Genomic DNA, 23,728 nt, shown 5'->3' on the forward strand with positions numbered 1-23,728 from the left:
CACACAATATAATATATATATATATATATATATATATATATATATATATATATATATATATATATATATATATATATACACATACATATACATTCACGTATATATATATACATATATACACACATACATACATACATTTATACACATAAATAAATAAATAAAATAATAATAAGCATACATGATTAAACTAAACTACACTCTCCACATCCCCTCCCTGAGAGTCCCCCCAAAAAACTAAATATTTGCCCCATTTTTTAACAAATAATTCCCTAAACCCCAGCCTTCTACTTACCACTTCTTCAAATGCAGCTACCCTCCCCATTTCCACACACCACTCCGAAAAAGAGGGTGCTCCACTTGACTTCCAACCCCTTAAAATGACTTGCCTGCCGATCATGAGACTGGTCAGAACCTAATTTTTTATGTGATTATCCCCTAAATGCATGACCGCCCCATCACCCAAAATACAGAGTCTGGGACAAAGCAAAACCTGAATGTTCAAAACATCACACAAATAACTCTGAACCCTCAACCAAAACTCCTGGATCTTAACACACCCCCAAAAGACATGGGTAGTGTCTCCAACTTCTGATTGGCATCGCCAGCAAGTGGGTGTGACCTTAAGACCAAGCCTATATAATCTAGAGGGGGTCCAATAAAATCTATGTAAAATCTTATATTGCATAAGACGAACCCTTGCATCTCTAGATACAGACTTGACATTTTTAAGAATCTTAGTCCACACTCCAACCTCCAATATCAAATTCAAATCTTTTTCCCATACTCTCTTGAGAGAAGTCAAGGCTCCATCCCCCAGACTCTGAATTAGTAGGGAGTAATACACTGATGCTTCATGGCCTTTTCCAAAAGCAGCAATCACCCCTCCCAAAGCACCTGCTGCCTTAAGGGGGTGCGTGCCACACCCAAAAACAGTGCAGAGTAGGTGGCGAAGCTGTAAATACTTATAAAAATGAGATCTGTGAATGCCAAAATGTTGAACCAAATTTTCAAAAGTGCATTAACCCCCCTCACAATCCAATCTGATCAACAAAAAGGGGACTTATTAATGCATAGTTTAGGGTTATGCCATATGCTCGAGGCTATGTTTAAATAAATATCCGAATTAAACACTCTGGACACTTTTGTCCATATCGAGTGCTAATAACGGGGTGCGACTTAACCTCTCCGGCTAGTTTGATCGAAAGGCTTTGCAGTGGCGAGATAGGGGCAAGAACTTCCTTTTCAAAACAAAACCAGGAAGGGGCTCTCTCAGGTGGAAGCGTCCAATGAGCCAAATTTCTAAGACTGAATGCATAATAATAAAACAAAATCTTGGGTAGGCCTAACCCACCATTGTCAATTGGCCTATGTAACTTATTGAAATTTAACCTGGGGCGCTTACCATTCCAAATAAAGGACTTCGCTATGATATCAAATTGCATGAAATAAGAGAGGGGGACATCTACAGGGAGAGACTGAAGCAGGTAGTTGAATTTTGGAATAAAATTCATTTTAATAACATTAACCTTCCCAATCATCGATAAATGTAATGAAGTCCACCTGCCCACATCGCTCAAAAACCTTTTTATTAAGGGATCAAAAGTATCTCTGACTAAATCAGACAAATTTGCTGTGAATAAAATCCCTAAATACTTAATGCCCTGTTTGGGCCACTGGTAGGCGCCCGGCTGGAAAGCTGTTTCTGGGCAGTACACTGTCAGTGCCAAAGCTTCGGATTTAGACCAATTGACTTTGTATCCTGAGAACTTGGAAAAGGAATTAATAATTCTGTGGAGGCAAGGCATAGATCTAGTAGGTTCAGAGACAAATAATAAAATATCATCTGCGTAAAGCAGAAGCTTATGCGCCACACCTCCCGCTGTCACCCCTGGAAAATCATCCTCCTTTCTTATCACGGCTGCTAATGGTTCCAGGGCAAGACAGAACAATAATGGGGAAAGAGGGCAGCCCTGCCGAGTGCCCCTATTCAGAGTAAAATAATCTGAAATTAATCCATTTGTTTGTACCGCTGCTACAGGGTGTCTATAAAGTAACTTAATCCAACCAATAAATGTACTCCCGAACCCATACATTTACAAAATCTTAAAAAGATAATCCCATTCTACCATATCAAATGTCTTTTCAGCGACAAGTGAGATGGCAGCGATCAGAGATTGATGATTCACTACTGACCACATGAAATTGATGAGACACCTGATGTTATCAGAAGAGCTGTGGCCCCGAATAAACCCCACCTGATCTATATGTATAAGAGATGTAATAACTTTACTTAATCAATTAGCCAAAATGTTTGACAATATTTTTACATCTAGTTGGATCAGGGAGATTGGACGGTAACTTTTACACTCACTTGGATCTTTGTCCTTTTTAAGAATCAGACTGATCCGGGCTTGTGTCATGCTTTCCATTCTTTAATGATTCAGTATAAACTTGTAACAAAAGTGGATCCAGTTCTGTAGCATAGGATCTAAAAAATTCTGCAGCAAAACTATCTGGCCCCAGAGCCTTGCCAGTAGGTAGGGACTTAATTACCTCATCAAGCTCCTCCAAGGTTATCTCAGAATCAAGAGAGTTTTTTTGCTTAAAAATCGTCATTTTAGGAAGATCTAATGGTTCCACAAATTTTCTAATATCTTCATCAGTAGACGAAGACATGGAACTATAAAGATCAATATAGAATACTTTAAAGGCATTATTAATATCAATGGCTGAGGTAAATATTTCACCACCAGCAGATTTCACTGAGGAAATGATAGAAAAAGACTCTCTCTGCATTATATATCTAGCCAAATGCTTCCTTGCTTTGTCACTTGACTCAAAGTATGACTGTCTTGCCTTGAATAACCAAAACTCCACTTTCCGGAAACAAAATAGTATTATATCTATATTTCAATCGGGTCAGTTCTCTGAGGCCATCAGCTGACATATGGCGCTTCAGCTCTGCCTCGGCATTTTTAATATTTCCTTCCAACTCCACAAGTTCTCGTGCTTTGGATTTTTTGATGAATGAGGCATACTGTATGATCCGACCCCTACGAACTGCCTTAAGTGCCTCCCAAGCCACGCCCACAGAGGATACTGAGGACCAGTTGGTCTCCATATAAACACTGATTTCAGTCTTTAACATTTGTTGGAAATCAGGGTTTTGCAGAAGGGATACATTAAGGCGCCAACTATATGATTTCTTTTTCTCTATATGTGGCATCACCTCTAAACTCACCAGGGCGTGATCTGAGACTAAAATGTTTCCAATTGAGCAATCAACAACAGATGAAATGAGGGATTTGGATATCAAAAAAAAATAAATAAAATAAAATCTATTCTAGAATAAATCTTATGGACTGATGAAAAAAATGTATGGTCCCTACCAGATGGGTTCAAAAGTCTCCAAATATCTGAAAGATCAAGATTTCTACACATCCTGTGAAGCATCAATGTTGCTCTAGGGGGTTTACACACTTTTGCTTCACTGTGATCAAGGACTGAGTCCATCAAAAGATTAAAGTCTTCTCCCAATATTATATCATGAGGGGTGCCAGTGGCTTGCAGCATCCGTTCAAGATCTATAAAAAAGCCCTGATCATCAGCGTTAGGTGCGTAAATATTAGCCAAAATCAACCTTTACCCTTGAATTTCTGCTAAAACAATAATGACTCTCCCTAATTTATCTTTAGTCTGTTTGAGACATTTGAATTGTAGATGTTTATTTTCCAATATAATGACTCCCTTGCTCTTACTTGAGCCAGCACTAAAAAAAACATGTCCACCCCATATCTTCCCAAATTTTTCAGCTTCCTGTGGGGAGAGATGTGTTTCTTGAAGAAACACTATCATATTTCTTACGTTTAAGAAAAGTAATAACCTTCCTTCTTTTTATGGGGTGCCCCAACCCATTTACATTCCATGTGGAGAGAGATAGTACACTCATACTAACATTAGACATTTTGATATAGTAGAAAAAATTAATTGAGTGTCAAAAACAAAATACGGACCACATTCCCCATTAGTGAAACAAACAAACCCCGAACTTCCCCCTGAACAAAACAGACAGAAAAAAGAAAAATGTGCGTATTAACCCCGTGCACGACAGCGCCAACTGCCGTCAATCACTCTAAACTCAAAAGGTTTAAAAAAACTCAACAAAACAAACTACAGCCAGCAGGAGGAATAAGCATGAAGAAAGAACAGATTAATCCACAGCTGTTCCAAAGTAGTGTTATTAAAAAAAGAACAAGCTCCAGCCGCTATGCGGAGCCAACACAAAAAGAAACAAAACCAGCATCCCGGTTCCCCAGATGGTCGAGTCAATTCACTCGGAGGCCACATAAAGGTATATACCATGACTTACACGATCCGTCAACTTTATAAAAGACATTCTTTGTGTGAGCATGTAGACATTTTGCAGTCATCCGTAGTGTCCACTCTCAAACTGGCAGGGAACTTCAATGCAAAAGTCAACTTTCATCAATGCAAAAGTTTCTTTAAGGAAAAGTGTTATTCACAAAACAAGCTCCAGCCGCACTGCGGAGCCAACGCAAAAAACCCAAAATGTCGCCCAGCTTCCTCAAGAGTAAGTACAGCGAGTTGACCCACTCACATGAGAAACATCCAATGGTTTACTCAGCCATTGATTCTATAAAAGACATTGCCTGATTGGGACATATAAATATTTTGTGACTGACCTTCGTTTCTATTCTCAGTTTGACTGGAAACATCAGAGCAAACGAGATCTTTCGCCAATGTAAGAGTTTCTTACATTCCTTGAACCGATCGCATTTCTCTCTTGTCGAGTTTGCAAAGTCCGGGAACAAGAAAATATTATGGTTCTTCCAAGAAAGCTTCCCTTTGCTCCTTGCCTGGCACAACACAAGATCTTTATCGGATGATCTCAGAAATCTGGCCAGAATCGGTCGGGGCCTGTCTCCCTCAGCAAATCTGTGAGCTGGGACTCTGTGAGCTCGCTCGATTTCCAGCTTGTGGCCTGTTATGTCAAGCAGACTCGGGAAAAACTCGTCTAGGAATTTCACCAAATCTCTGCCCTCCTCATGCTCAGGAATTCCAACAATTTGAACGTTATTCCTGCGGCTTCTATTCTCAAGATCTTCCAGCTTTTCAAGGAAATGTTCCAAATCAAATTTGGTCGCGGGCGAATTAGCGGTAAATTCCCTCTCCGAAGATTCCAGAAAATCGATTTGTCTCTCAACATCAGTCACTCTTGTAACTAGCTCAAAGAATTTTATTTCCATCGCCGTACTACAGCGAGATCCTCCAAGTCAGCAAGAATCCTCATCAACATCACCGACATGTTGGACAACTGATGCTGGATTTCTATTCTCGCCGCGCCATCCAAATCGAGTCCCCGGTGTGTAGGCCTGTCGGGGCTTTCATCCTGAACACGAAAGTGTCTTTTAATGTCTCCAGAGCCCGAGGATTTTGACTTCTTTGCCATGTTTTGCATCAAAGAGCAATTGTGTAACTGGGTGTATCAAATTCACCAGATTATAACATGAAAATAATTGAAAATTTAGCAAAGTGCGCAGAGCTCATCGTTCACATGTCTGCTTCTTGCATGGCGTCACGTGACCTCAGTCAAATATATTTTCTTTTAATTGTCTGAAACAGATAGGTGATAATGTTTTGCAAGCCTAAAAAAAAAAAAAAAAAAAAACTGTCTATGTAGTCAAGAAATCAGCAGACAGAAAGAAAGAAAAAACCAAAAATTAAATGAAGTAAAATCACAAAATACAAGCATATTTTTCCTTGCATCATCTTTGTCTTCTATCTCTGTCACTCTCTCTCTTTTTCCCTCTCTCCCTCTGTTAAATCATGATCGATGTGGATGAGGGGAGTTGTGATTGTTTTGTGTGGCGATGTCACAGCATGGTGACACTGATGTCTTTTTCTCTAGCCGTAGGCCACCATTAACGAGACATGTTCCAGAATTAATTTAAACAGAATTTCCTTGCCCATCATTACTCACCCACTGGTGTTTTGATGTGGCTTTTTTGAATGACTCATTACAATCAAAATATCAGAATAATATACTGTAACTGTCAATGGTAGTTTCGTATGCTTAATTAATTGTGTTGTGTCAAGAGTGAATTGTTGACTTATAATTTCTTTGATGAAAAATTAAGAGTGAAATAAAAAAATAAAAAATAAAAAAAGTGGATAGTGTCACTTTTTTGTAGATTCAAGGCCCGGCTCCACAAGGGGGTCAGGGTCTGCCTAGGGGAGTCAAGGTAGGTGCTTCGAGGAACTTCATAGAATACCATATTATTATTAGCAGGGTACAATGTCCAAAAGAACCAGCGTGGTACTTTTTAGTTAGTAAGTGTACGGCCCACCTTACAACTTAGAGCTGGAGTGGGACCTGGTGTTTTCTCTGAAACTGATATTCATAGTAATCAGATGAATTTGCACAAGAAGTAATAGCATTCATTGGTCATACATGTTCCTAAAGGTTATCATTGGTTTCTATAGCCTCTCTTCTTACCTCATTTACAACTGATATTACCATCCATATCGAGTGGTACGATCGCAGTGTACAGTGCTAAATATAGTTATGAAGTCAATATATACATATATATATTTATTTTTTTCCCCCCCAATTTGGAATGCCCACTTCCCAATGCACTCTAAGTCCTCGTGGTGGCGTAGTGACTCAATCCGGGTTGCGGAGGACAAATCTCAGTTGCATCCACGTCTGAGACCGTCAATCCGTGCATCTTATCACGTGGCTGGTTGAGTGCATTACCACGGAGATGTAGCGTGTGTAGAGGCCCACCAATTCTCAGCGGCATCCATGCACAACTCACCATGCGCCCCACCAAAAGCGGGAACCACACATTATAGTGACCATGAGGAGGTTACCCCATGTGACCCTACCCTCCCTAGCAACCGGGCCAATTTGGTTGCTTAGGAGATCTGTCTGGAGTCACTCAGCACGCCCTGGATTCAAACTCGCGACTCCAGGGGTGGTAGACAGCATCAGTACTCGCTGAGCTACCCAGGCCCCAGAAAACAAGAATATATATATATATATATATATATATATATATATATATATATATATATATATATATATATATATATATATATATATATATATATTTTTTTTTTTTTTTTTTTTTTTTTAAACTTTTTTGTTTTGTTTTACCAAACATCCATTTACCTAACATTAACATGCAATCTGAATGAGATTAAAAATTAAGTGTATTTGTAAGCAACAGAGCTTTTTTTTAATTTTATTTTGTTATTTTTATTTGTTATAGCTTTATCAACATGCAACAAAGCAAATTATGTACAGTAAGTAGTCTGGAAGCAGAGAGACCCTTGCACTGAAATCTGATAATAAGTAGAATTCGGCAGTTATTGGATTTTGCCGATACGATAACTAAGGTGTTGGAAGAAAACTGATAACAGATTAATCGGCCGATAGTTTTTAAAATAGATATAGGGTACAACGGGGCTAAAAGCTCTGTGGGGTAAAAGGCTCCTTTGATTTTATTTTCTCCCAAAACACTAAATAGCAACAAAAACTACCATAGGGCATTCTTAAACACCTGTTTGACACTATACACTGGAAAATTTTCCTGATCCATGAGATCTTTGCATGCGGTGTCTAAAGGTTGATTTTGAGGCAGTTTGATCTAATTTCTATTATGTTTTTAAAACATTGCAAATTTATGTAACTAATGAAATCCCTAAAATTAACACATTTCTTTTGAGACAAAATAATTATTTATCATTTTCAGTTTTGTTTAAGGTCATTAAATCAAACAATTTTCAATAACTGTCCAATAAGTGTAAGGATAGTATTTGGGGTAAAAAGCCCCTGTTGCAAGGGCTAAAGTTCCCTATAAAACACATTGTTTTTCTTAAATGGGGGGAATAGATATATTATGAAAAATGTTGGGACAGAATCACATCATCTTCACATTGTATCTGTTTTCTGTGCACCTGTTGACGTTGAAATAGGGTCTTTTCATCATATTTTTTTGGAACCAAATAATAAGTCATTATTAAATTAAGAAATAGTTATGGAAATATATTTTTTGTATAATATTAACAACATTTATTATTATTATTATTATTATTATTATTATTATTATAAAACAGTACCATATTTATGTAATATTTTCTTAATCTACATGCGACACAGCTATGCGGGCCTTTATTTTGGCGGAAGCTTTTATTTTGGCGGTACATTGAAGGAAGAGTTGACAATGGCCTTTTAATGCAGAGAAATACTCTCATCCACTCTTCTGTCCACAAAAACCAGTTGTTATAAGGTTACTTTATATTTGGATGGTAAATTTTAGCAGCCAAGCATATTTGGAATTACACAAATGCTCAATTAGTGAATCTAGAGTGCAGTAAATTAAACACACTCAGCTCATTAGCCTCACGTGTGCTTTAGTATGTGTAACACTACAGAGAACTGAGCTGCGCACATACAGTAAGTGCAGCGAGCAGCATGTGCAGACTTTTCATTTAGCTCAGTCGCAGCCTTTGCAGTTTGATAATGGCATTACGTCATATCGCAATTTGGATTTAATTTCAATTAATCGTTCAGCCCTTCACATCACCTTTAACAGGGTTGTTGCTTCTGAACTGCTGCCCCTCGAAGTCTAACTTTTTCTTTTTGCCTTTCATATGTTCCTACTGCATTAAAAACACAGGTTACGAAACGTAAAGGGTTACTTCCATAGCACCATCGAGTGCTCTGCGCATAGGTCAAGCACTAAGAGGCGTAACTGAGCTTGAAATCGTGATCATGCTTAGAGACTTCAATGGTAAGATGTATAGTGAAAAAGGAGGTATATTTTGGTCTGTTCTCACCCAAAACTGATTGGATCACTTCTAAAGACATTGATTAAACCACTGGAGTCATATGGATTACTTTTATGATGCCATTATGTGATACTTAGACCTTCAAAGTTCTGGCCACCATTCACTTGCATTGTATGGACCTACAGAGCTGAGATATTCTTCTAAAAACCTTTATTTGTGTTCTGCAGAAGAAAGAAAGTCATACACATCTGGGATGGCATGAGAGTGAGTAACTGATGAGAGAATTTTCATTTTTGAAGTAAACTATCCCTTTAAATTTGAAATCATGCTTTTCAGTTTTTAAAAGACTGCATACTTCAGAACTCCCATCCCCCAACTCTAACCAACCTTGCCTCCTGTCTCTCAGCCTTAGAGGATAACAAGAACAGGCTCTCCTTCAGCGGTTAATTGGAATAGGATGGACAGTGTGCTCATCCAAAAAACGAGGATTGAAGGACAGATAGTTCGACTACCACTTGTGTCAATCTGAGTCATTTTAGACGTTTCCTCTCAATGAGATGATTAGAAAAGAGGGGGAATTGTTTTCCATGCACTGGTGTAACTGAAGAGCAGAAGGACTGAGGGATTTTTCTTGTTTTGTGTTCCACAGAAGAAAGACAGTAGAGCCTTCTGAATATTTCCAAGGTTATCGGCTAATTAATAAAGTTAATTCAACCACTTAGGTTTTACAATGTGTCTTTGCAGGGAGTAATGTACTTCCAGTCTTATATAAATCATGTGATGCAGGGCTTGAAACAATGTATTAGGTGTGGATAAAAGAATCTGCTCACTTTTGATCAGGGTAGACTTATCAGAAAAGCACTTTTAAAAAATAAGTATATATGTCACTGTTCCCAGTTTGGCATCTAAATATGCCCTATTCCAGTCAAGACCATGCATTCTAATGACATTCAAAGATTTTAATCAGTTTTTATGTAGATTGCTTTGTTTCTTCCTGTTGTTTGACAAGTTTGAATGCAGTTCTATTATCTGCGGTACATTACATGAATATTAATCTAAATCTGAATACCTGAGGAAGTCATTAAAGGATGCTTTAGTTGGGTTAAGGCTTTAATTTAAGGCAAACTCTGTTGCTAATGCAAAAGGGTGCTAATTTTACAAAGGATGTACTGTAAATGATATGACTATATTAAAAAGGAGTAATGCATAGAGGTTTAAATGTAAGAGAGGAAATAATTATTGGAAAATGGAGCTAAGAACATTTATTATCTTTCTTTTGTCCTCAATAGTCAAATTTAAGCTCATCATATGAATGCTGATCAAATTTTAAAGGGTTTATCATATTTTAATGTTTAATATTTTTGCCTGAGGTCGCCTTATCTTAGTCAAGGTTTTTGTGATTTTTGTGAATAACATTATCCTGTTATATACACCCAATTCTTTTTTTCTTTCTTTTTTTTTTATCAACAAATATCAACAAATTTGTTTCAAATCCCTCATTAGACTGCAGTCCTTGCACTGTTAGACATCATCCATCCCAAGTTCAGTCAACAGAGTCTTCTATTTAACAAAATTCAATTGTAATAAAGAATAAATGGACTACAGATCTACAGAACAGAAGTATTTGGGATTTCTCTGCTCCTCTGTTCAGTCCTCAGAAACATGAGAGTTGATTGTTCTCCATGCACCAAGTCTGATTTTTTTTTTTTTTTTTTTTTTGGACACAAGAACTGATGCAGTAAACAATGATATAGTATGTGAAGCGTAACTATGGTCAGATGGTTTCTTTCAAATTTGCCGTTCAAAGATTTGAAACTCCAGACATTTGTCATCTGTCACTGTACAGAAAGAGAGATAACAGCCTTTTTGCTGAAGAAGAAAAAAAAATAGACAAGGTACATTTTTGTCATAGTTTCAGCTATTTGCACTAAGTATTATGTTAAACAGTTAAATGTTAGGTTTTTAAAAGTGAATGTTAGGTTTTAATGAGTAAAACGTACCTCCCTAACCTAAAACTTTAACCTAAACCTAACTGATAGTGTCCTAAAAGCAAATGCGACATGAAAAGTACATTTTCTGAAGCAACCACATAACTTTGTGTCACTTGACACTTTGGTCTGAACTGTCAACTTGTGTGCTTGGCTGGGCTCGAGCCTCATTCTCGAGTTCAAAGTCCAACACTCAATCAAGTGCGCTACCAAGCAAGTTAATCACAATGGAACAAGTGGCTGTTTCTCAATGTCCGTTCTTTTTGTGTTCTTACATTCTTGTGGACTTGTTTGACATCATCACCCACCTCCAAAAAAGAAAATAGTTAAAAGGTTGTTGAATCTACATACTGCAGCACATTTCAAAACTCACAAAGATGCATTTTACGTCCTCATGTCTTCCGAGTTAGCTCTTTAAAGGTAGTTTTCACAACAACACAAAAACTAGAATGCATTCTTTGCACTGAGAAACACCCAGTGTGTAAATGTAGGTGGGTCCATAATACAGTGTTAAAATATATAGTTTTTCAAATCATACGTTAGAGTGAAAGTGTTTTGATATCATAACATAGCTGTTTCTGAAGAAAAGAGAAAAAAATAAGAGCTTATTAAGTCAAATTCAGCCGTTGTGCTAGTGATTTGTGTAAAAGTGAATAAAAGGACCAGTTGTTGTAGCGCCTCTATTGGTAATTTCACCTGGAAACTGTGCCGAAACAACACATAAAACTGGTTGCGGAACCAGCAAATTCTGAATGCCCATTATTTACAACATTTAAACATCCCCCATTCCTTGCATGTTTTATTTATTAATTATTTTGACTAATTTGATAATGCTTTCAACTATCAGCACTGTTTAACACATTTTACCATGCTTAAATCCATTACGCAGATTTCCTCCCAAATCAGTGCCAAAAATTTGGAAAAAAGTCAGATTATTTCTGGGCCTGCTCCGCTAATACTAGTTTGTGTGTGTCATGTGACCACTGTAGTCATCATGTCATGTCATGTCATGACTTGAACTGCGCCTTGAATTACCAATCGGCAAGAATTGCTGGGTGCATTCAGGAGAGGAGTTGAAAAGTTCATTATTGCAGAAGTGGAATTCAAACAGACAGAGGTTTGAATTTTACATTTAAACACAGAAATACTATTAATTTGAAAGGGCGATGTGCTACTTAATACAGTGCCTGCTGTGTGCACAAGAAGAAAGACCAATACAATCCTATTTTGCCTATTTTATTTTAATACAAATAAAGGAGTCATTATTTTTAATCATTTAAAAAAAATTAATAAACATGAAATTACTATGATAAACATAACATAACATGAAATAAACATGTTATAAGAACATGAATTGTAACAGTTTAGTGGAACAGAAAGTCTCGGCGTAAACACCTTGGGAATGGCAAACTACCTCACTACTATTACTATTTCTGCCATAGATTGATCTAGCAAAAGTTGTACGAGTATTATGTTTGGTATGCCATTGCAAACTCAGCCCATGAAACACGTCACCATTGTCATTGGAAAGATCTGACCAATCGCAAATAAACTGTGTCGGCGCCAATCGCAGTGCTGCATGAAGTCAAACACACCTTTTGTATTCATGTTAGTTGTCTAATTTACTTGGGCTAGAGTTGATCGCCTCACAGTTTTCCTGCATGTGGACTGGTGGACTCGCAGCCCTCCGGCAACATTCACTCTTTCTCATGCTTTCACTCTTCTCTGGCTCTTTACGGATTTTCTCCACGTCTGTGGGCAGAAATAGGCATTTATCTCGACGGGGTGCATGCATCTCATTAAAGAGAGCTAAACAGCTTTGACATGCCTGTGTCACTGACTTTCAAACCGCTTTCTGGGGCCGCAATGCTTGTGTAAAGTGATTTTAATTTCTCTTCCAAGACCAAACATATGTTTGTGGTTATATAGGCGCATCTTAGATGGACTCACAGGAGACATTAACAAATGTGTTTCACATGCGATTACTGTAGCAGCATGTGGTGTGCCACAATGAACTCCTGGTGAAAATCAGTAAAAATGCTTGACAAGAATCAGAGAGAGAGAGAGAGAGAGAGAGAGAAATATCACAAAGTATAGTCAGTACATTACTGATGTAAAAAACCATCACTATTTGAAAAAAGTCATTTTTTATCAAATCTATACAGGTCCCAGTTCCAGCAGCCATAACTGCAACACCTTATCCTTGAGTAATCATGCTAAATTGCTAATTTGGTACTAAAAAATCACTTGCCATTATATCAAACACAGTTGAAAGCTATTTGGTTCGTTAAAAGAAGCTTAACATTGTCTTTGTGTTTGTTTTTGAGTTGCCACAATATGCAATAGACTGGCATGTCTTAAGGTCAATATTAGGTCAAAAATGGCAAAATAGAAACAGCTTTCTCTAGAAACTCAACAGTCAATCATTGTTTTGAGGAATGAAGGCTGTACAAGGCTTGAAATTGCCAAAAAAAAAAATGAAGATTTCATACAAAGGTGTACACTACCGTCTTCAAAGACAAAGGACAACTGGCTCTTACAAGGACAGAAAGAGATGTGGAAGGCCAGATGTACAACTAAACAAGAGGATAAGTACATCAGAGTCTCTAGTTTGAGAAATAGACGCCTCACATGTCCTCAGCTAACAGCTTCATTGAATTCTACCCGCTCAACACCAGTTTCATGTACAACAGTAAAGAGAAGACTCAGGGGTGCAGGCCTTATGGGAAGAATTGCAAAGAAAAGGCCACTTTTGAAACTGAAAAACAAAAAGAAAATGTTAGAGTGATTAAAAACACAGACACTGGACAACAGATAACTGGAAAAAAGTGTTATGGATCTTACCCCATTGAGCTTTTGTGAGATCAGCTAGACTGTAAGGTGCTTGAGAAGTGCCCGACAAGACAGCCACATCTATGGCAAGTGCAACAGGAAGCATGGGGTGAAATGTTATCTGAGTATCTGGACAAACTGACAGCTAGAATGCCAAGGATCTGCAAAGCTGTCATTGCTGCCCGTGGAGGATTTTTTGATGAGAACACTTTGAAGTCGTTTAAGAAGTTCTGAAAAAAAAAAACAAAAAAAAAAATCAAATTGTAATAGTCATTTTTCACATTATTAATGTCCTGAATATACAGTGTGATCAGTTGAATGCCACTTTGGTGAATAAAAGTACCAATTTCTTTCCATAAGAGCAAAATCTGTACATTATTCCAAACTTTTGGCCGCCAGTGTATATAACACATTGTGGTTGGTGCAAACCTTCTTTGTCCTCATTGCAAGTGAACCCGTATTTAATGTGGTCTGGATCATATCTCCTTTTAACTTGGATAGTTTTGTTCATTGCTTTTGAGGATGATGGCATGATGCAACTCATCCATGTTGGCATTTGCATTTAGCATCGTTTGTTCCTTTTGCTCTTCACCACCATATCAGAGCAGACTAGTTGAGGACTACTGAATAAATCAAAAAGCCATAATAACACTAGACAGGCCATAATAGAACGAACTCCTGCTCTTGATGTTCACTTCTCACTGTCTCATTTTTTAGAGGACACCTAATGGACCATATAAATGTTCAGTCTCATTCACTCTGACAAAGTCCCTCTGTAGACACTGCCTATTAAAAGGACAATAGTGACTCTTGACTCTTTTCCTGAGGGAAGGAACCAGTCGCCTTTATACAGGTCTGCGATATTTAAAGCATCATCATGGCTGTTGCACAGAGCCTGTTAAACATTTAACCCCATCAGGTAAGTTCCGACACACACACACACACACACACTGTTTTCAAGGGCATTTTAGCAGGCCCTAATGGGACAAATTACATGGAATATTAACAAGAGTTTAGGTATTGTGTTGATGATTTTTCTCAGTGGGCACTATTAGAGTGCAGGCAGTGTCTGTGTGTATGTAAGAGTGGGACAGGGTGACAGGGAGCTCTTCACTGTAAAGTGTAGAAGTGCAGCAGTAAGGCAGTGTAACTGTGTGTGTGTGTGTTTTTTTTTTTTTTTTTTTTTTCACTCTAGCCAGCTCTCCCAGCTGTACTTTAATCTCAACCTGGGATCCCATTGTGGCTCTCTTCATCACTATGAATATCATGCCCTGAACTCATTGCTATTGGGAGTCATGTTTAATCAGCAGCATTATTGGACTGTAACAATGTATGCTAGTCCTATTGTAGTATGTCCAGACACAATTGAAGACACTTTTTTTTTTTTAACACAGAATGAAGTTTCAGTTATTCTATTCTGCCTCTAATATGCAATGTAAAATATCAAATAACAAATGGTTTTAAAATAATTAGTGGTTTTATTCAAGTCAAATATATTTTGACTGCAAATATGACTGCTTCAACCTGACAACAATAGATTATAGTTTACCAATGAAAGTAATTTTTAAGATTCAGATCAAGTAGAAATACAGTAGCTTGATAAAGGGATAGTTCACTCTAATAGGAATATTCTGTAATCATTTACTCACCTCCCATATTTTTTCCCAACCTGTTTGGCTTTCATTTTTCTGTAGAACACAAAAGGAGATGTTTGGAGAAAATGTTCAGTCTCAACCACCATTCACTTTCATTGTATGGAAAAAATAAAGATGCAATGAATGTGAATTGAGGCCATTAGTCCCTAACATACTTCTTAACATCTCCTTTGGTGTTCCACAGAACCAAAAATGTTGATTAGGAACAACATGAGAGTGAGTAAATGATGACAGAATTTTTGTTTTTTGTTTTTTGGGTGATCTATCCCTTTCGCCCAACAACTATCTGTATTCACTTTAGACAGTGTGGTGTTGATCTTGTGGTAAAAAAATAAAATAAAATGCTAGATGTGCTCAAATCTGCATCATGTGAAGGCTGAGTCTAGCTGAAGCTTTGTAGTGAGGAGTCTTTTCTGAATAAAAGGGAGCCACAGCCTTGTTAGTTGTAGATCAGGCTGAAGAACTGGCAACCACAAAAGAGACACGGGCTGTAAGAGATCTGTGACAGTGACGCCACAGTCCAGTCTCTAACTGAGTGCAAAGAATTCCAATGGGAAAAGATTACCAGTCAGTCTAGAAGACAGGATCAGCTGCATCCTTATAATTAAATGTCAACTTTATATTTCAGGACTAAATAATCATGGGTAAAGTGTAAGTGGAATCCTCATAGATTAGAATATGTAATGAGGACATTTGCAATACACTAAAAAAATAAAAAAATATAAAAAAGATATTTTAAAGGAATAGTTCATCCCAAAATGAAAATTCTCATTTACTCACCCTCTAGCCATCCCAGATATGTGTCTTTCTTTCTTCTGCTAAATACAAACTAAGATTTTTTAGAAGAATATCTCAGCTCTGTAGGTGCATTCAATGCAAGTAAATTGTGATCAAAACTTTGAAGCTCCAAAAAGCACATAAAGGCAGCATAAAAGTAATCCATACGACTACAGTGGTTTAATCCATGCCTTCAGAAACGCTATGATAACAGATCAATATAAAAGTTTTTTTTTTTTTTTTTTTACTATAAATCTCCACTTTCAAACTGCCCTCCCAAGTGCTCTTCTCTCCTAAGAGTTCTTCTTTTGTTTTTGTCTATTTACATTCTTTGTGCATATCACCACCTACTGGGTAGAGAGGAGAATTTATAGTAAAAAAAGAGCTAAATATTGACCTGTTGCTCACCCACACCTATCGTATCACTTCTGAAGACATGGATTAATCCACTGGAGTCATATGGAATAATCTTATGCTGCCTTTATGTGCTTTTTTTTTTTTTTTTTTTTTGAGCTTCAAAAATTTGGACCCCATTGACTTGGACCTACAGAGCTGAGATATTCTTCTAAAAATCTTTGTGTTCTGCAGAAGAAAGAAAGTCATACACATTTGGGATGGCATGAGGGTGAGTTAATGAGAGAGGATTTTCATTTTTGGGTAAACCATCCCTTTAAGATTTAAGATTCAAAATTAATTGAGTAGTGTTTACTCAAATTAAACAAACTAAATATTTTAAGTTTTATTAATTTAATTTAGTTAAACATTACACAGTTCAATTTTATGAAATTGAAATGTGTAAATCTTAAAAATAGGGTAAAATGTTTTATTACACATTGAATACTGATGATCAAAAATATGTTTGTTATGTCTATTTGTGATATTAGTCCTATTTGTGACTTCTATTACCTACCTTACCTATCTACCTTGCAAAACATGCTAGTAGTTATTTGCTAGTCAGTGCCATAACCACCATAATCCCATAAGTCGATCAAAATGGGTTTTGTCAATACGAGCAGAACCACAAAATAATTACTATTATTAATAATTAAGCGCATGTAGTTGTATGAAACCACATATTTGAGGTGTTACCGCATGAAGCGCATTTAGGTTAACATTTATTTCAGTGCACATTCCTGATAACGCAAAAGAGAATAAGGATGGGTGTGCATCGTTGCTCCCATCCCGGTTGCCCCCAGGAGCCCGACACGACCTGTGATGAAATCAGTGTAACGCTACCAGCTGGTCATATGCCGTATCCAATTCGGAGACATCTGACATGCATGCTCATCATCATCTCCTCCTCGCGCACATCTGGTCACTTCGCAGCGCATCCGTGTGCCGTTGAGCAGCAGTCCGAACAGCGGAGTGAATGACGGCCACTGCGCTCCCTCCGCCCTCCGTCATCCTCCTCACGGACGCGAGAGAGACGTCGCGCGCTCATTCATTCACTCGCTCTCCGCGCGGATAAGAGAGATGCCTCTGATGTCTCCCGAGTGAGATTCACATGAAGATCGCAGAACTTCGGGTTTATCTGAACGGTAGGGACCCGTTACTAGAGCCACCGGTAAACGACGGCACATGCATGAGAGCGCCACATGCAAGCGGCTGTTCCCCGGTTTAGTTGGGGACGCAGGCGAGCAGCGCAACGATGATGGGACGCTTTGGAAAGGGAAGATACTCTAGCTTTGTCTTGCTCGCATTTCTGGTTCTCTTGCTGCCCTCTGCGATGACCAGAGGTAAGATAACTTACATTATGCGTTTACCAAAGCCAAGTACTATATACTTTCCCCCTACATTTATGTGCGAGTTGAGAGTTCGTGGATTCTAAAGTCGTGCCGTATGAGGCGAAAATGCTGGTTGCATGTTTTAAAATGTCTGTATGTTAGTTGTTGTAAATGCACGACACGACAATATCAGTGGAAGCATGTGTAAGAGATTCAAATACACACCGCATATCCTGCTTCTGACTCATGCATCCTAAAGTAAAATACGCTTCCTATCAGTTCATCTCATAACTGAGCCAAACGTTTGAGCAGAGAAGAACGCTGAACGCGCACACAAGCGTCAAATAGCACAGAAAGCTCAATGCCAACGCGCACGAAATATTTGTGCACATTTTATTTTGTAAATGTGTAAAAACGCGCGACAGTTTTTTATCTGTTGTCTACTGGAAACCATGTCGACAATTCTGCTTGCATTTATAATGTAAGTATGTATTGGTCTTACTGTGAGAACGTGTGTGACCGTGTGAGAATGTGCGTAATGCGCAGCGCAACAGGCGCTAAAGCACCTTTCCATTGGATTTTGCAGGCTTTATCCTCACACGTCATGTTCCCGATTGACAAGCTGGTTACACATTACAGTGCATTAAAAAAAAAAAAAAAAAAAAAAAAAAAAGTGTTGAAATATTACATGCTACTGTAATGAAATACATTAGTAGCCTAATAATAATGTAATAACAACAACAACAATGTGTACTTAACTGCACGTTCATTAGTATTAGTCTGTACGTACACGTAGCCTAATTAAATAAATAATATAATCTAAAGTGTGTTTTATATTTTATTATTATTATTATTATTATTATTATTATTATTAAGAGCTAGTTAAAGGTCTGAAGATCCTTTTTAAAATTACACATAGGGCCTATTGTTTGGTACTTAATTTATGAATACAGTTACTTCTTCCAAGATGCTCAATGTCTTAGTCCTTTATTTTTGAAGTGAAAAATGTAAGAAAAGCAGTAAATATCTTACAATATGGAGTCACTGATGCTTTACTAAGGAGGTGGACCAGCACACAGAGAGGAAGAGTACAATAACTATCATTAAGATGTTAAACCAAGATAGCTTAATTGGATGTTTATAAACACGTGTCCAGTTACCATTTTGTTAATTGCCAGTGCATTTTTGCCCCTGCTTAATAGGTCTATTCACGGTTGTCTTGTTTGGCCCTCACTTGTGGTGTCTGCAATTTGAAGCCAAGCACTTAAAAAGAAACCTTATGCTATGGAGTGGGCAATTTGAGGTTGATAGTCGTGTTATCGGCCAGGAGTGCTGTTATTACCTGAGGCACTTCTAAGGGCCACTTTTGAAATCCGTTTTGTGTATACGTTCATATGGACTGACCGAGAGATTGTCATTTGCTATTATTATTCTGGCTGTTTCTGTCATTTATCATCCACCAATATTCTGATTCCAGTGGAATTCAGTTTATTTGTTACAGTGGGGTTCTTAGTTTTTTATTATTTTAATACAATGTTTTCATTAGTAATTATCGATATCAGTGGAACAATTTGAGTAAAAAGTTGAATTGCATGCCCCCTTATATTTAATGACAAGGTACACTAAAGCTAGCATGGACTCCCCAAGTTTGTGCAAAACCTGATGATCCATGATATCCCAGCATGATTTAAGAATGTTCCAAAGAGCATCTTCTGTGCTTCTATGGAAACAAGAAATCTTACCTTTTGTACTTAGGAGTTAACATGGTCAGTGTCATAATTTTGCTTAGTTGTATAGTGACCAAGAAATAGTGGACAATTGTAAATGTTTTGTATTAATTTTAATAATTTCAAATTATGACGTATAACATTTGTTTGTTTTTAATTTTTGTTCTATGTTTAAACCCAGTCCCGCACCACCCACAAGATTTAAGGGACCCCTTATAAGGCCAAAATAATGTAACTTGTGGTCCCCTGGTGATTCAATAAAACTAGAATACTAGAAACATGAAACTAGATTTTTTTTTTTTTTTTTCAAATGTTTGCAGAGAAACAATGCGACATTGTCCATTATCTGTCCCAGTTTCCACAAATAATCCAAATTAGATTTTTTACATCAGAATATTCACAACACACCTGAGTGCGTGACGTGCTGTTTTCTGAAGAAACGTACAGATGGTAACTGAGTGATACTGGCAGAGTGAATCCTCAATTTCACCTCACAATAATGGTAAAATATAATTCTTCTTTGACATATTGTTGGTACTACATTAAATCATCTTTTATCTTAAAGTAAACCATCACTAGAGGTTAATTAATATGCACACAGTTAATATGTACGTAGTTTTGATGGTATTTATCTAACACTACATATTTGCTCGTGATCAAACAGCTGTTCTTATCTTACTATTTTCTTACAACTCATTAAAATATAGAATTATTAAATATTTTTAATTATTCTGTGAATTTTTGGTAGGATTTGACATAGGTATTCTTGGGGAGTTGTGCGTGCGTCTGACATAATTATTCAGTTTAAATGGGGTAGAGAGTCTTGTGCTTGGAGGAGTCGGGATGAGGGGACCCCCCAAGACCTCTGACTCAATTCTAACACTGTTTAAACCCCAAGGTATGTGGTTAAAGAATGGAATTTAAAGTGTTAAACTGTACATTTCAGTAATAAAGACTTGACCTAGCATATACTGTAACGTCATTGATTGATGAACAGCTATGTTCTTTATGACTGTATATGTTAAAGAATTCTCTGACCAAGATCTGACCCTGATTATTCCATTCCTTATAATAAACTATTTGCAAGTCTATTAGCAAATTAGCCCTCAGGATTTGATCTTCCTTCTTTCCTTAAACTATGGAAATCAGCTTGAACTGGCCTAACATTCATAATTAATGAGATGTTCTTACCACCATTAAGCGGGTATTACATAAGATATATCTGTTCCTCTCCACAAGACTGCTTTGTTGGTTCTGCATTGAGAGAATTCATTAATATGCAAATGAAACCATGTTATTAAAATATCCAATCATTTGTCATGTTCACTTACACTGCCTGAAGCACTGACATCATCTATTGTTTCCTACCCATGGTTTGAAATATTCCCCACCTGCAAGAAAGAGTCGAAAGTACCTGTTATTGAATACCATAAACAAACCCAAACTATTACAGCGTTTGGTACATAGCCTCTGGTCAGAGTGTTAATGTCGTTTTTCTTTAATGTATTGTTGTTGTTGTTTTTTTTTTTTCTTCATAAAGTTGATGTGAGACACAGAACGGAGCTGTAGCTCCGGGCAGCCGTAGATGGAGATGTAACTGTGCCTGATACAGTGATAGATACTCACATGTTAATGAGTTTAGCTTTTGAAGTCTCTAGAGAGGCTATCTGTCTGATGGCATGAGTTATGTATGAAGGCAGTGGCTTCCATCTGAACATAAGCAATGTTTAATTTATCATCTGGTATTGCTAGCCCGTCTCCCCCTGTATGCTTTTTTTTTTTTTATATATATATATATAAAGGAGAATGTTGGAAGAGATTCTTTTGGGTTTTAATGTGAATGGCCACATTCACACTGCAGTTAAATACAGTTGTCACTCTTCTTTGGAGCACTAAATCCCATTCTGTACACACAGACTACATTTACACAGCAGCAGATTATGGATGTAGAGTGCTAAATACAGTTAATTTTTTACAAAAGTGACAACTGCATTCTATAACCAAAGCGATTCCTTTATAACTCACATCTGAATTTCAAGAGGAACTACTGGAAAGCCATCTACACTCTGATTTGTCAGATGAACTCGTATACCTCTATTGGTTACCAAGTTACTTGTACTCCCTACACACATAGAACGACAATTTAGGGGATTCACTCCCACATTTAAATGCTTAACGACTGTCCAAAACCTTGCATTGCCTATGAGGCCTATGCATGGCTAATTTGTGTGTGCTTCAGCATCTTGATTGAATATGACTTGTGCAATGTTATATTGATGTACATCATAAATATGTATGTACATCAATAAAACACCAAGCTCATTGGATATCCTGAGGATGCATGTGTTTGCAGTGATGCACTGCAGTGTCCACAAGCATCTTAAGCTTGTTGTGCTTGTCATATTGTGAGAGCTTGTCATGAAGCTGGTTGGTGGAGAGTATTTATGGGGGGGGGGGGTGGCAGGTCTATTCATCCTCAGGGACCATGGAATCCTCTTGTCATTTGTCATAACTGTAAAATGGAAAGCCAACCATTTCCCTAAAGCTGACTCCGAGACGTGGGATAAGAAGCATTTTTTTGGTTGTACATAGGGACTGTGTGTGACTGCGTAGAAGGTGTTTATGAGTAATTTCCTTTAAGAGTTTTGTGATTTGGAGTGCAATCCATGTGTGCTGTTTGTTGGTCAAACCCCACAGGCTACATTTAAAAGGTCATATTTCACAAACAGCCTTGGCACTCATCAATTTGTTGGAATTTTAGGGTCTTATGAGATGTCAAACAGAATTTGAGTGACTGACATTCTCAGTCAACATTCACTATATTATGTTCACCTCACAATATTATAAAATATTTGTAATCACTTTATTCTATGTGGTGTTGATCTTGTGGTCAAAAGGATGCTCGATGCTCAAATCTGCATCCTGTGAATGAGTCTAGCTTGAAGCTGTGTGGCAAGGAGTCTTGTAAGGAACTATTCCTTTAAATATTATACTTCCTTTAAGTGGTGGATCAAGGCATAAAACCCTACAAAGGTCACAATAAATCTCTCAGGAACCTTGGTACTCATAACTTTGTTAAAAAGAGAGTGAATCTGAGTAACCACATTCATTTTTCATCACTAAGAGGGGGTTGGGATGGGTCATTTCTATTGATTCTGGAGGAGGCAGAATTTTTAGACATAGCTAGTTGCAACATTTCCTACCCACCCGCATTATATGCTGTATTTTTGGTCATATCCATCCTATACTTTATATTGTGTGCTCATGGGCAGTCCAGCCTATTGTCAGCCTGTCTAGATGGACCTAAATGTGGATCCTGAAAGTCCTTAAGTTATAAGCATAACTAGGTTTTTGTCATACAGTCTTTTTACATACTGTAACTTTACAGATTAGGGATGTGCAAAACTACATATGGAATATATAAAATCGACTAGTTGGCATGAAGAAAGCCTCATATAATTAGTCTGATTTTGCATCGTTTTCTTACGGGCTGTTCACCTAGGATATGTTCTTCTGTTCAAAAAAATATGGAGTGCAACAGAATGGAACAGAATGTGATGCATTTTTAATTTGACATATCGTCTTAAAACACAGTATTACAGTAATAGCACAAGAAGATTAAAAATCTACAGCCAGCTGGACATAACGGCCAAAGATGTCCATTGCCTAGACCAACGGTTAAACAACAGAGCAGACTAAATCCAAGAAAACATGGTTCAAAGCTAACTGAAAGATATTAAACAAAAAATGGGCTAAATGTCTATAACTTTTTATAACACACTTTATTTATTTTTTTTTTTACATAAACAGAGACCTACAGATTATGCATAATAACAGGAACATTAATCTCAGTGGGTGGTTTGAAAGAAATGAATTGTTGTAGGCAGTGAATTTGTTACACAAGCAGTGTTTGATGTCTGTAAAAGGGATGAATTTAGAGAAGCAACAACTCTAACAGAGCAGACTGTTAGCATGCTAAAAAACAGCATGCTTAACCCTCTCAAAGTTGCGTCACTTAATTAATCCCCTTTAAAGCTCTGCTGCAATTTTTTTATTTTATTTTTTATTTTTATAAATATACATAAATACTTAAAAATCGACAAGTTGATTGTTGGAAGACTAATCGACCATATTTTCCATCCCTAATACCGATAACACAGTCCCCCTCTTGTGTTCTGGGAAGAGCAGATGCACTTTGAAAGCATTGA

General features: G+C 37.3%; 1 protein-coding gene across 1 annotated transcript in view; it reads left to right on the plus strand.

The window, feature by feature from the left end:
• Positions 1-17,415: 17,415 nt before the first annotated feature.
• LOC127431079 (netrin receptor UNC5D-like) overlaps positions 17,416-23,728 on the plus strand; it is a 335,898-nt gene continuing 329,585 nt past the window's right edge. The window contains exon 1 of the mRNA XM_051681323.1: positions 17,416-17,805. Within this exon, the coding sequence (XP_051537283.1) occupies positions 17,718-17,805 (88 nt within the window). The 5' untranslated portion in view covers positions 17,416-17,717. The remainder of the gene's footprint in view (positions 17,806-23,728) is intronic.

This window comes from Myxocyprinus asiaticus, chromosome 40, assembly GCF_019703515.2.
Source record: "Myxocyprinus asiaticus isolate MX2 ecotype Aquarium Trade chromosome 40, UBuf_Myxa_2, whole genome shotgun sequence".
Lineage (NCBI taxonomy): Eukaryota > Metazoa > Chordata > Actinopteri > Cypriniformes > Catostomidae > Myxocyprinus > Myxocyprinus asiaticus.